Below are 14,880 nucleotides of genomic sequence, written 5' to 3'. Positions count from 1 at the left end.
TAACTGGTGGCCAAATATTCCATGCTCTTGACAACTCCACCAACAGTGGAGAGAACCACAAATCCTCTCCCATATTACTTTTTCTGACCAATTTACTAAGTTCCTGAGAAATGGACAGAGCTTTCAAAGGTAAAAACTTCTTTAAAATATCCTTTGAATGCAATGATTAAATCCAGAAGTTTTATTAAAACAGTTTGCCAGTGATTATTCAGTAAATTTCCTAATTCTCATACAAAATGGGTAATTTCTCCTAAGATTGTTTCCATGAACACACACACACACACACACAATTTTTGAAACTACTTCTTAGAAGGGTTGGAATGGCATAGAGGAGCTGAAGTATAATGAAAGGAAAGAATGGAAATGCCAGACTTGAATTACCCAGATATGTTTGTTGTTATATATGTCTCATTCTTCTCATCTGGGAATTTCCTCTGGCATATAAGCAAAGATAAATTCACCATAATAAGAAAGAAAAGCTTTAAAACAGAAACAAATTAACTTAGGTTTAAAAGAGAAAGTAATTTTGCATAAATAGATTATGAAAAACATATAAGATAGAAACTAAACCAAGCCCTAAATATCTACTAAAAGTTTGATAGATTCATTCTAAGACTATTCATTGGATGCCTAGTATAGTTCAGGTACTAAATAAAATAGAATGTAGATATAAACACTCAGATGCACACGCATGTGCACACCTCTCATTTTTACTCCATTATTCATTTTCATTTGATTTTCTGAACTAAAGCAATTTCAGGAAAAAGAAAAAGAGGATAGTTACTAAGCTTTCTTTTTTCCATTCTCATGAATAAATTTATTGCATTTAAACAGAGTAGGGGCCTTCCAGATAATAACCCTGGGGACAATTACTGCATAGGCCTAGAGGCAATACTTGAGCTAACATTAAATTTTACAAAATTAACATCTTAAAAGTTCTATGGATTGGGTATTTAAATCAGTAAGCAAGCAACCATAGAAAACCTTTAAATAGTAATGCTTACACTCTAAGGATATATGCAGTAAACCGGCAATTCTTTGAATTGTCTATAGCAAGTTAGGGAAAAGTGGTTTACTTCAGCCATATTTTTGTTCAAATGCTTTTCAAATCTCATTTACACAAGCAGACCTAGTTGCCTACGTTAGAAAGCTATATAAGTAACTATTCTGGAAAAGCTAGCCTAATTCCTCTGGAGTCCAATAGTTCTCCAGCTTTATTACTTTATTTACTAGACACAATGGAATGAAATAGGCTAGGAGAAAAGAAGAATAATCACTGAATAGTCTCAATGTTAGAAAAGAAAGTAAAATTTTGTGATCTGGAACAAATAGAGTATAGTTAGTAAACACATCAACTAGTTTCTACTAAGAACAGTTTAAACAATTGAAGATATTTTTAGAACATGAGAATGGAGAAGGTTTTTATCCTTGGTTTATTTGCTTGCTTGGTTAATTATACTTCCTTAAGCATGGGTAAACTGTGTAAGTAAAATCACTATATTTAAAATAATTTAAAAAATAATTCCTTCAGTTAGTCAATGCCAAAAATTGTCTCAGTAATGAAGAAACACAATCAATAAACAGATTGTTTATTGATTGTATTAGCATTGATTTATAATTGTTCTTAAAATTGAATTTGGTAGTGCTGATAGTGCAGGAATTCACAATGTCCATATAACCAACATTTTGAAGGACTAGAGATTTATATGCGGTTATGATAATATCATGCTGCAGATCTATTATGTGACTATTTCATTGGAAAAACAAAATTTTGTCACTTCAAAAATTGAGGCAAAGCACTGACCTATATACTCTTCTCTTTTTTAGGAAAAACTTCGCTGTGTAGGGGTATATAAAAATCATTATATTTTATTAGAAATAAAACTAAATATTTGAGCCTTGACAGTTAACTACCCCCAGACTCAAGAGTTCTAGGGCTTTGAGGACAGGCAAGCATACAGTGAATTAAAACATAATTTAGGTGGGTGTCTGGGTGTCTCAGTCGGCTAAGCATGTGACTTCAGCATAGGTCACGGTCTCACAGTTCATGAGTTCAAGCCCTGCATCAGACTCTCTGTGGGCTCTCTACTGGCCCTCTGCTGTTGGCACGGAGCCCACTTCGGATGCTCTGTTCCTCTCTTCCTTTCCCCTGTTGGTTCTCTCTCTCTCAATAAATAAATGAATTTAAAAATATTTTCAGTAAACTTTATAATTCTCAACATGATTTTAATAAATTTTGTTATTCAATCCCTAAAATAATCCTGAGATAATGTTAGAAAAAAATTACTAGTCTTATTTAACTGATTTAATAATGGGAACAAGGAGTTCAAATGATTTGCTTGAGACCAAGAAGCAATTTCCTTTGACTTGGAATCATGACTAAGTCTCCTGATTTTTAATTTTTTTTTTTTTAATATTTTTATTTATTTCTAGGAGAGAGAGACAGTGTGAGCAGGGGAGGGTCAGAGAGAGAGGGAGTCACAGACTGAAACAGGCTCCAGGCTCCGAGCTGGCAGTCAGCACAGAGCCTGACGCGGGGCTCTAACCCACGAACCGCGAGATCATGACCCAAGTGAAAGTCGGACGCTTAACCGACTAAGCCACCCAGGCGCCCCTGATTTTTAATTCTTATTCTAACTTCTCCTCAGATTATAAAGTGGGTGAATAAATTATGATTATAATACCTATTGTGGTATTGTGTGTTAAATGACACAATATATATAGACATTAAAGGCATGATATTGATTCCTATTATTACGGGACATGGTGCCCCTTCTGAGAGGTGAAGTCCTCACCCAATCTCCAGCTTTGGAATCTCCATAAACTTGATTACTTCTTTTTTTTTTTTAAAAAATATTTATTTTTGAGAGACAGAGAAGGGTGGGGAGAGAGAGAGCAGTGGGGGAGGGGCAAAGAGAGAGATACACAGAATATGAAGCAGGCTCCAGGGTCTGAGCTGTCAATGCAGAGCCCAATGTGGAGTTCAAACTCACAAACCATGAGATCATGTCAAATGCTTAACAAACTGAGGCCCCCAGCATCCCTTAATTACTTATTTCTTACAATATATTTCTCACTAAAACTGCAGATGAATCTCCAGCTCCTATTCTTAGTGAAGCTTATTTACTGAAGATGATAAAAACCCTAAAATTTTTAAGTATAAGGATCCAATCTGGGTATGAGAAGATCACAGGTCTCTTTCTACTTAAAAATTCCACTATAACCCAGAACTAAAACAGAGAGAATGTTATTAATAGTCTTAAAAATACAAAATTTTCTAAAAAAATATACCGTAAAACAACAAAAACCTAGGCTTATTTCATGCTACTTCAACCCTGTCACTCTCATTTTGCTTAAACAGTTATGTGCCTTCATCTAGAACTTATTCCTTGACACTTCAAGGACAAGTTAAGGTTCATTCTTAAGTGTTTCTATAGCATCCTGTACTACAATGATAAGACACATTTCACAAAATTCTGATTTTCGTGATTACTTATCTATATTATTAATTAGACCATAAGCTTTGCCTATCACAAAGACAATCATCAACTACTTGACAAATAAAGCATACAGTAAACACATTACAATTTTAAAAATGAGATGAATTAAATCAAGTTTTCAAATATGTTTTGACAGATTCATCTTTGTTACAAAAAGTTCAATGTCCTGTTCAATGTTCCAATAAAGGGCCTCTTGATGCAAGGGGAAGGATACAGCATTGCTGACAAGGTTTTCTTGCCAAAAATGTGTAACTCAAATCTAATTATGAGAAAATAATCAGAAAGATTGAAATTGTGGAACATTCTACAGGACACATGGCCTGGATTCTACCAAATGTCCTTTTCATGAAAGACAAAAACAGGTAGGATAACTTCTACATTAAAGAAGGCTAAATAGATGTGGCAACTAAAGGTAATGTGTGATTCTTTATATTTTTATTTATTTCTAGGAGAGAGAGAGAGAGAGAGTGTGTGAGCAGGGGAGGGTCAGAGAGAGGGAGATACAGACTCTGAAATAGGCTCCAGGCTCTGAGCTGGGAGTCAGGGGCTCGAACCCACGAAACACGAGATCATGACCTAAGCGAAAGTCAGACCCTTAACTGACTAAGCCACCCAGGCGCCCCACAATGTGTGACTCTTAATTGGGTGCTACATGGAAAATCAAAGGCTAAAAAACATTTTTAGAAGTATTGGAAAAATTTGTTAATGGATTCTGTACTAGCAGGTAATACTTTATCAGTGTTAAATTTCTTGCGTGCATTAATAGTACAGAGAGAAGGTCTGTGTTCATAAAACATATTTGCTGGAGGACTTAGGAATTATGTATTATAAAGTCAGTAATTTACTTTTGAAAAATCAAACTACAGCTAAATATATATGCATATACATATACAATAAGGTGACAGTCAAGTGTGGTAAAAATTTAAATGTAAATTCAGAAATATGGTATATATATATTTATTGTACCATTCTTTCAATTAAAAAAAAGTTTATGTATTTATTTTGAGAGAGAGAGAGAAAATGGGTGGGGGGAACAGAGAGAGAGGGAGAGAGAAAATTTCAAGCAGGCTCCATGCTCAGCACAGAGCCTGATGCAGGGCTTCATCCACGAATTGTGAGAAAATGACTGATCTGAGATCAGGAGTCAGACACTTAACTTACTGAGCCACCCAGGTCCTCTTCAACTTTTTAATAAAAAGTGCTGATGGCATTCTCTCTTTCCTTTCTTTCTGCCCCTCCCCTGCTGTGCTCTTTCTCTCAAAATCAATAAATAAACTTTTTTAAAAAAAGAAAGAATAATTTTTAATGGTTTATTTTTCTTCAATTCCATAATTTCAGCTGTTCTCTCTCTATAAGTAGCTAATTTTGGATGTATCTCCTCCTTTCAAAAACTTAAGATGTTTGACCAGAGCTAGTTGCCAATTCCTCTATTCAAATGCATATGCGAGAAAGTATCCTCCTTGCTATTACCAGGTAGGTTACCTTTCTTCTCTTCCTCCCTATCCTGTAGGGAAGAATCCATAGAACTTTCTGCTTCTTCTAATAATTTCCCCTTTCAAAGCATCTTCATCAGAAGTCAAACAAAAAAGACTATAGGCAATGGGTGATCCAGTGTAGATTACAGGGTAGTGACAGGGAGGCAGCACCTTCATTCCTTATTTATTCAAAGGAGCATTAGAGTTGAAGTCATGTGGTCTGGGAGCCATGGTAGTGAGAAGAAAATTCTCTCCTCACACTCACTTATATTTTGAAATGTCTCCTCTGCCTACTGCTCACAAGTGATATGAAATTGTAAATATTCTCTCTGACCTAGGACATTGAAAGATGTGTGTTTGCAAGTATCCAGTACAGAGGAAGGGGTATGGGTCATTGAGGAAGGTGGTGGTGTCATTCTTTTATTAACTAAAAGGGATGTGTTCCTTCTTGGACAAATTATCTCGGACAAATTAATGCCTGGACAAAAAATATAATGAGTTCTAGAAAATCACAAATTGGTACAGACTTAGTTCTAGGTATGTTGGACGCCAGAATAAACATAGTAACTGATTTTAAGGAACTTAAAATTCAGAGGAGCTAAAAGAGACATAGAGATAAGCTACCTTGCAAAATATATATTCCTCAGTGCAAAGACTAACTCATACTTTACGGAAGTATGTATGTATCATTTAAGGTTTGGACATGGCTGAAGTTTCCTTTTTAATAAATATATTTCAGGGGTGCCTGGGTGGCTCAGTCGGTTAAGCGTCCGACTTCGGCTCAGGTCATGATCTCACGGTTCGTGGGCTCAAGCCCCGCGTCAGGCTCTGTGCTGACAGCTAGCTCAGAGCCTGGAGCCTGTCTCAGATTCTGCATCTCCCTCTCTCTCTGACCCTCCCCTACTCACACTGTCTCTCTTCTCTCTCTCAATCTGAGAAATGAGTAAACATTAAATATATATATATATTTCAAATGTGTAGATGCAAACTATTTAATATATTACATATGTAACATATGCTCAAAACTCTCCTGCAGTTTTCCATTGCACTTTGAGTAAAACCTACATGCAAAGTGATTCCAAGGTCCTACAAAACTTTCCATTCTAGACCCTTTGACTTTTTCCACTAATGCACTGTCTTTATTACTCTTTCCACTCAACTACACCGTTCTTTTTGAAGTTCCTCAAACACATCAGAATCACCCTAGGTTCAGGATATTGTTCTTGTCCCATGTGCCTGGAACAGTCTTTCCCCAGATGATCTGCACAGCTGACTCTCTCACTTCTCTCTGTCCTTAATACGACACTACTGTCTAGTGAGACAGGTAGACAATAAAACAGCATACTAGCTGTTTATAATAATCTCAAATGTTAAGAAATCTATGAAGGAAATACATCATTATAAAATGGTTCACTAAGAAAGTCCAAGAATAACTCTTGGTGCCAAAAGGTTATCAATTGTTTAATATAAAGTTAAATATAACATTTATATAGCTTTGAGAGACAGCGTGCAAGTGGGGGTGGGGGGACAGAAGATCCAAAGCAGGCTCTGCACAGATAGCACAGAGCCCAATGTGAGGCTTGAATTCATGAACCATGAGATCATGACCTGAGCTGAAGTTGATGTTCAACCAACTGAGCCATCCAGGTACCCAAAAAGTTTTTTTTTTATTATCTCCCAAAGAATTACAATTTAAGTAGAGGAAGAAGCTATAGGTGACATAAATTGTCAACCTTATTTTAAAGCATTTGTTACAATCGAATTAGAGTAAACAATAGACAAAGAAGTAAACTCACAAATAGATAACTGGCAAGACTGCCACCCTATGGTAGAAGCATCCCCTTCCTTTTTTAACCTGTCTTAATTGACCTAGCTATTGTTGAAAAGAAAACCACAGGCCCCAAATGGCAACATTTAGGCTAAATCACCAAACTGGGGCTCAATGTCTAACCCTAATTGCAGTTTCAACCTACCCTAAGAAATAGAAGTCTTAGTCAGTTAGGAATTTCTGATAAGTACCCATGTGGTAATCTCTTACATTCGCCCTCTACCACCCCCAAAGATGAAGTAATTCCACCTAATAAGACTCTTGCTCTTCCCCCTAAGGGAAGGTGACCTTGCCTGAAACAGTCCTTTCCTTTATTTTGCTAATAACTTCCTTGTCCCATCCTCTCCTGTGAAAGCCTTGTATTTTGTACAAATCATCAGATTTCCTCTCAACTTGTTAGATAGGACACTGCCTGATTCATGAATGGCTTTTTAAGTCCACTTAGATCTTCAGACTTATTCAGTTGACTTTTACTTCTTTAAAATTACAAAATCAGGGCACATGGGTGGCTCCGTTGGTTAAGCATCCAACTCTTGATTCTGGCTAAGATCATGATCTCATGGTTGCGAGATCTCGCTCCTCAGTGGTGAGATCAAGCCCCTTATAGAGCTCCAAGCTGGGGGAGCTGGCTGTGGAGGCTGCTTTAGACTCTCTCTCCTTCTCCCTGGGCCCCTCCCCGACTCTCTCTCAAGGAAAAAAAAATATGAATCTTTCCTACCACCCCATTCAAAAATCAGTCTTAGTCCTTCTTTCCCTTGATAAACTATGACTTCTCTGAGGCCGGGGAACTGTTTTGCCTTATTTATTCCTTACAGTATTGGGGGGGTGTAGAGTAATATGAAATTTTAAATAGTGTGGACAGGGTGAACCTCTTTGTAAAGGTGACAGTGAAGCACAGATTTATAGGAGTTGAGGAAGTTGGGTATGTGGCTATTTGGGTGGGTAAGAAGAGGGGGCAGACTTTCAGGTCTAAGTAATACCTCATGTGTTTGTGGAAAGGCAAGGAGGCCTGTCATGTCTGAAGCCAAGTGAATAAGAGGCAGAGTAGTACAAAAAAAGGTCAAGAGATGCTAAAAAGGCCAGAATTTGGGATTTGCTCTTCTTGAGATAAGGAGTCATTCAAATTCAATCAAAGATATGAAGTACCTGATTTGCACTTTAAAGGGTGTACAGAACTGATTTTTGAAAATGAATCAGACAAGAGTGAGGTCTGACTCTCATGTTAAGAGTATCCTTCTGGAAACTATACTGAGAATAAATTTAAGAGGGGGCATGTAGGGAAGCAGGGAGACCAATGAAGGGGCTGTAACTAGAATTTGAAGGACAGATGACAGTGGCTGGAACCTAGGTGGTAGTGGTAAAGATGCTGAGAATCAGTCACATCCTGGATCTTGCAGGATATGTTCATAGGGTGGGTGTGCGGTTTGAACAAAAAGAAACAAAGGATGAACAAGGATGGTTCATGGCTCATGGCCTGAACACCTGGAAGGGCAGAGCAGCCCTTTACTAAGAAGAAGTCTCAGATGGGAGAATACCAGAAGTGTATTTCTAGAATTGAGACACTTATTAGAGGCCTAAGTGGATGTAATAAGAGAGGAGCTGAATGTAGAAGTCTGGAGTTAACAAATGGAGACAGAAGTCTGGGAATTGTAAGATTTTAGAGCCAAATGAGTATTTGAGATAATCTAGGGACAAAAAATAGATAATGCTTATTCTAGATCTAACACTTTGGGCCAGAGCAACAAGGAGAGGTCAGGGAGATGAAGAGGAACCAGCAAAGGAATTTAAGAATGACCAGCTGCTGAGGAAGGAAAGAAACAAGAGGGAGGGGTATACCCAAGGCAAAGTGAAGAAAGTGTTGCAAGAAGGTGGTTAGTGCAAATTCTCCTCAGGTTGCCTTAGTAAATACATCCTACTCATCCTTCAGAACAGAGTCCTTTTTTGATAAACCCTTTCTGAGCAGCCCTGCCTTGGTAGATGACCCTCCTCTGCATTGCAAAACCACAGTGGAGATCCCAATTACAATACTTAGCAAAAGTATAGCTGCACCTTCACTTCTCTGCCCTTTGCTCCCTCCCTCCCCTCATCAAAAATGTGAATTCCTTGAGGGCCAGAAGCTTCCGTGGAATGCTGGAGCAAAAATCATCTCTACCAAGGGGAAACAGGAACTTACATTTACTGGGAGCTTCCTATGTAGCAGTCAACATGTCAGTACCTTTACTTAAATGTTCAAAATGTTGATTTAAAAAAAAAGAAGTGCTGAATAAACAACAAAGATCACAGAGACGATAGGTAAGAGCAGCATGTATAGCACACAGGTAGAGCCTGGAATGAATCAGGGTACTCGTGCATCAGGGGGCCACAGCTTAACGGCAACGGCTAAGAGATTACTCAGCCAACTCATCGTGCTCTCTTCCCAAGCTCATCAAACAAAAGTACCCAATATAATTTCATTTCCTTCATATATTTTCCTGTGGAGTTAGAAAGTGACGGACAACCAAACAACAAATATCTATTCCAACTGGCTGCTGTAGTTCTCACTGTGTCCGAATACATTGGTGTTCTGTTTTAGAAATTAGTCTAATGTAAGTTTGGCTAGTGTATTTCTTTGGGACTTGTAGTGTTGATAAGACTGCTTGTTTTCTGTTTTTCATGTGCCAAAGGCATGCTGTGTGATAAAAATGAGGCTGACTGGCAATCATGAGAGACTATGGTACTGAAAACCATGACTTACAGGCTGTGTGACTGATTGCTGAAGGAAAATATTGAATTGCATTTATTTTATCTCTTGTTGATGTACAATAATGGTCATAGTCAGAATTCTTGCATAATGGATCGAGTAGAGGTTGCTATGCAAAGCCTTGAGCAAAAAATCATATTTTGATATTGCTTCAAATGTGATCCATTTCTCTGTGTTTGAATTTATTCCCTAAATGGAAAAAATGGAATCCCAGAGCCACCCTCACACACTGCAGGTTTAAATCTAACATTTGTCAGTATAGCCAGTCTTGCTAAACTAGATCAATTCGTGACGCTTTGACAAGGTAGTGCATATAGTCCTTTAAAGACCAAAATTTGAACTGTGCTGACACAGCTAAGGTAATTTAGTTTCAAGATGCTAACAGGGTTCGGATGTGGTCTCCTTCTGGGATACCTATACTATCTCTAAATTCAACAGTGACAAAGAAAATTTTGGATGAAGTCATTTGGAAAAATGACATCGAGTAGATAAAACCTTTGCCAGAGTTTTTATCTTTGAAAACATGTTGGAGAGTAATCTTTCCTTTCTCTTTATTGACATCGGGGAGATGAGAAGAGAAACTATAAATATAAAATTTCTTGTTACTAACCAATCAATCTCTACAACCAATCTAATAAACCCTTTGTATTTTTATGTCCTAAGTATATCTGAATTTAAATCCTCTTCATGTCCCCTATTATAGCCAACATCATGCCAGTTGGAGACTGATACTGCCAACTTAGTATGTTTCTAACTTTGGAAACTACCTATCACCTAGATTTTTTCCTTAGAATAGGGCTTTAGGGTTTTCTTGAATGGACAAAACCCATTATATTATATTAGAATTTTCTAAGCCTTTTGCATTACTAGGCATTGTTTATTGTGCCAATGGCTGTTTTCCCAAGAGTCATTTTGGTAGTTAATCTTCTGCATTCTTAGTTTTCAACTTACTAGTTCCTGGGGTCCTAGTTTGTTTTTGTTCATGAGATCTCATTTATTCATATAAAGTAAGAGCAGATGAGACTAAGGGGATTTTATAAGCACAGTTTGATTTTATAAGTGAACTTCAATTTTATAAACTATGTTGATAATACAATAAGAAAAGGATTCTTTGAATCATCCAGGAGGATATGGGTTGAACCACAGAGAGTTTCTGAATAGAATGGAAAACCTTTGAGTGAGACTGGTTCATGGAGTTAGGGATTTTTACAATGGTATCCTGACCATATGCTTAGACATCTTTAATTTATGGTATGTATCTTACCTTAACTTCCACATGTGCCATCAGTACTGCAAAATTGGTTAAGTGGTTACAAGAGCATGTAGTATGTGTCTTATTTGTTGTTAGGAGCCGACAGCCTTGTGTTGACCAGTAACCTGTCATTGTGCGCTTGGAGTAGCTCCAAAATGAACAGTTAGGGTTGAAATTCTCCTCGGACTGCTACAGAGGAAAAAAAAATCAATAAGGCTGATAACTACTTTATGATCATGTATACGCAATATCTTTACATCTAACACACATTTATCCTCTGTTCCAACTTTTGTGGAGATGTATACCAGTGTTTTCATAGTAAGTGGGCCTCATCAAGCCTAAGCCAATCTGACTATATGTTGTTTATTTCCTCTGATTAGAGGTAAGTTTACTTTACTTTTTAAAAAATTAATATTGTTGGAATGCTGGTATCAATGTCACAGAATGCCTTCAACTAATTTCAAAGTGAAGTACATTATAAAGAATTTAAACAATCAACTTCTGAAAAGATGGTCTTAGAAATCTTTGTTCAATTTACAATATAATCTTTGTAGATACATAAAAATATATCTTTGTATAAAGATATAATTACTTGTAACATCATATGTGAAGCCATGTCCCATTCCACTAAATATACTGCTAGTTCTTTTTAATTATGGAGACACATTTATAAATCCATCTACTAATATTTTTACCAGAAGCATTTACATATTCAAGAATTACTATCCTCTCTCATTTCTGAAAAAAAAAAAAAAAAGATCATTACTATCATTTTATAGATAATGAATTGTTTACCTGTCAAATAATTGGAAAAAATTTAAGGGAAAATTAATATATTTCATGTTCATGCTGTAACAACTGAACTTAACATACCATTTTCTTACCTTAATATGTTTAACAGTGAACACCACAGGATCAGCTAAATAAACTTTATTGCTGAACTCTTTGTTTATTGCTGCTGTAATAACGGGGGAATTGACAATAACAGAATGATTGGTAGACATAGCCTCTGTTCCCAACTTCATGCTGGCATTTTCTGTCGACAAATAAGGACCCAAGTTGTTATACAGGACAAAGGCCACTCTGATTTCTCCTGAAATAAATGAAAATGTGAATTATAAGTTGGGAAGAAACTCTGATTACTTTGTACATTCCATTTAATTTAGATAGTTCTAATTATAATCAAATCCACGGAGTGTCTGGGTGGCTCAGTCGGTTAAGCATCTGACTTCAGCTCAGGTCATGATCTCACGGTTTGTGGGTTCGAGCCCTGAGTGGGGCTCTGTGCTGACAGCTAGCTCAGAGCCTGGAGGCTGTTTTGGATTCTGTTTCTTCCTCTTTCCCTGACCCTCCCCTGCTCACTCTCTCTCTCTCTGTCTCTCAGAAATAAATAAAATATTAAAAAATATTTTAAAAAATTACAATAAAATCCATACAGTATTCATTCACAAAATTATATATTCATTTTATCTAAAGTGCCGTCATTTATGAGAAAAGAAATGTCAAATCATACTGAAAAAACTTCAGTTGGTATTTAAAAAACAAATGCCTATCCCACCTCACTCCATACTCAAAACTTAAAGATAGATCATAGACCTCAACATAAAAACCAAGAAGCTTCTGGGACAAAATATAGGATCTTCGTGATCTTGGAGTAGGCAATGATGACTTGGATACGACCCAAAAAATATTAGCCATAAAATACAAAAAATGGTAAACTGTACTTCATAAAATTTAAAAATGTATCTATTTAAATACAGCATAGACAATAGTATATGTGAAACTCATGACTCTGTATACCATTTCTTCCAATCAACAAAAGAAGAATAACACTTGGAAGTGACAAATGACATAAACACATATGTTAGAAAAAATATGAAATGTTATCAGCATCATCAGTAATTATTGAAATAAAAATGAAGGATCACATTGAGATGCCATTTCATTCCCACTAGAATTTTTAAAATCAAAATGACTGATCACACTAATATTGATAAGGATGTAGAACAACTAGAGCTCCTAGACACTGCTGAGGCCAATGGAAAATATATTTGGAAAATGGTGATTTCTTACAAAGTTAAACATCTACCCATCCTAGGTAAGTGAAAATATATATTGACAAAGAAAAAAAAAACTTGTATGAGATTGTTAATAGCATCCTTATTCATACTATTCCTTCAATGGAAATTACACAAAAATTTATCAATAGACAAATGATGGCATATTAATATAATACATTATACTATGCATCAATAAGGAACTACTGATAGAGCAAAGAACAAACACTATTAGAGCATGATGACAGAATCCCAAAAATATTGTGTTCAGTTAAAAACTACAGACAGAAAAGAGTACATTCTATCTGATTCCAGTTACAGAAAGTCTAAGTACAGGCAAAATCTGTCTATAGAGATAAGAGTGAGAAGAGAATAGTTTCATCAGATGGGGAGAAAGGGTAAGAAGACTGGAAAGAGGTAATAATTTCTCAGTAATAGAAGAGATTTGTATCTTATTTTATGTAATGAACAATTTTATGTAATGTACAAAGAATGTATAATTATCAAATTCATCAAGCTGCATACTTAAGGTATATGCATTTTATTATACGTAAATTATATCTCAAATGCAATAAAACAAACAAACAAGAATTCAAAATCCTTATCTGTCTTAAAACCCAATTACCATGTTCTTTCAAGGTCATCTTCTCCATATATCCTTTCACCTTATCTTTTTCCCTTATGACTATTTCTTCCATACAATCTTCTGTAAAATGAACTTTCTTTTAACATGTTTTTTTAATCATATCATTTTCTTTCTTTTTTTTAATGCTTATTTTTGAGAGAGTGTGTGCATGCAAACAGGGGAGGGGCAGAGAGAGAGGAAAAGAGAGAATCCTCAGCAGGCTCCGTGCTGTCAGTGCAGAGCCTGATGTGGGGTTTGATCTCATGAACACTGAGATCATGATCTGAGCTGAAATCAAGAGTTGAATGCTTAACCGACTAAGCCACCCGGGTACTCCCCATATGGATTTCTTTCTTAAAATAAGTCAAGCCCTAGGTCTTACTTCCAGTATGAATTCATTTCAGTTCACCAAGAGCCAGGCACTGTCCTGATTACTGTGGTTACTAATATGAGGGTATCTCTGTCCTTATCCCTGAATCTTAGAGTCAGGTGAGAATAAAAACAAAAAAAATTTATTTCTTTTGAGGAGGGAGGGGGCTGTCCAACATCTACACAATACTCCCATGTTTGGAAAATTCCCTACTATTAGGGATTTACAGACACAAAATGGATGTATATTTGTTTTCCCAGCCTGTCTTGCAAAGAAGTTACCCTGGGCATCTCAGCTAGATGCCTCCCATAAGATGCACTAGTCTCTGACTTCAGATGAGGAGCTAGTGACACAAGGAAGCAGGAGGTGGAGCACCAGGCACCCTTCACTTGTCCTTCACCTGTGGCAGCAGTGACATCTCACAGCAATGATTCTGTGTGAAGATATAGGCTGCTGTCAGCCTCCTTGCTCTTATAAGTTCTCTGGGCCTGATTTTCTCCAATTTCACCCTGATTTTCACCCTTATTCTCTGAGCCATAGAATTTATCCAATTCTATGAAATATCTATTATCCTTTCAGTAATTCAGCAAAGAGATTATGATAAGACCTATATAAAGGAAAGGTGAATTCTTAAAATTCCAACCCATATCTGTTAACATGGTATTTAGCAAACAACAGCAATTCCTTAAATACTTCTTGTCTGTTATAACACAGCATCAAATTTTACTTTTCCTTGAGATTCAATACAAAAACACTAAATTTTGCAAGGCTATACTTAAGAACATCTATGTATTTTTCTTGTTGAGATAACAACTTATATTTCAACTGGTATATAACTGGCTGATAATTCCTACCAATTTCCACTTGTGGGACACTGTCATGTTGACATCCTGCCTTGTTTTACCAATGCATTTGGCTACATATAATTGTTACAGATTCTCCACTCCAAAATTAATGCTTAAATATGATCTAAAACACACACACACACGCCTACCTTTAGTAAACAAATGAGCACAAAACATAATATAACTAA

General features: G+C 36.4%; 1 protein-coding gene across 1 annotated transcript in view; it reads right to left on the bottom strand.

Annotated features, from left to right (window-relative positions):
• ADGRL3 (adhesion G protein-coupled receptor L3) overlaps positions 1-14,880 on the bottom strand; it is a 516,039-nt gene that overhangs the window by 98,362 nt on the left and 402,797 nt on the right. Inside the window, exons 14-15 of the mRNA XM_039217419.1 lie at positions 11,680-11,888; positions 10,808-10,984 (exon numbers count right to left, since the gene is read on the bottom strand). Coding sequence (XP_039073350.1) covers positions 10,808-10,984; positions 11,680-11,888 — 386 coding nt within the window. The remainder of the gene's footprint in view (positions 1-10,807; positions 10,985-11,679; positions 11,889-14,880) is intronic.

Source organism: Hyaena hyaena, unplaced genomic scaffold, assembly GCF_003009895.1.
Source record: "Hyaena hyaena isolate Hyena2069 unplaced genomic scaffold, ASM300989v1 scaffold_687, whole genome shotgun sequence".
In the NCBI taxonomy this organism is placed as follows: domain Eukaryota; kingdom Metazoa; phylum Chordata; class Mammalia; order Carnivora; family Hyaenidae; genus Hyaena; species Hyaena hyaena.
This window is presented reverse-complemented; position numbering and strand designations above follow the sequence as displayed.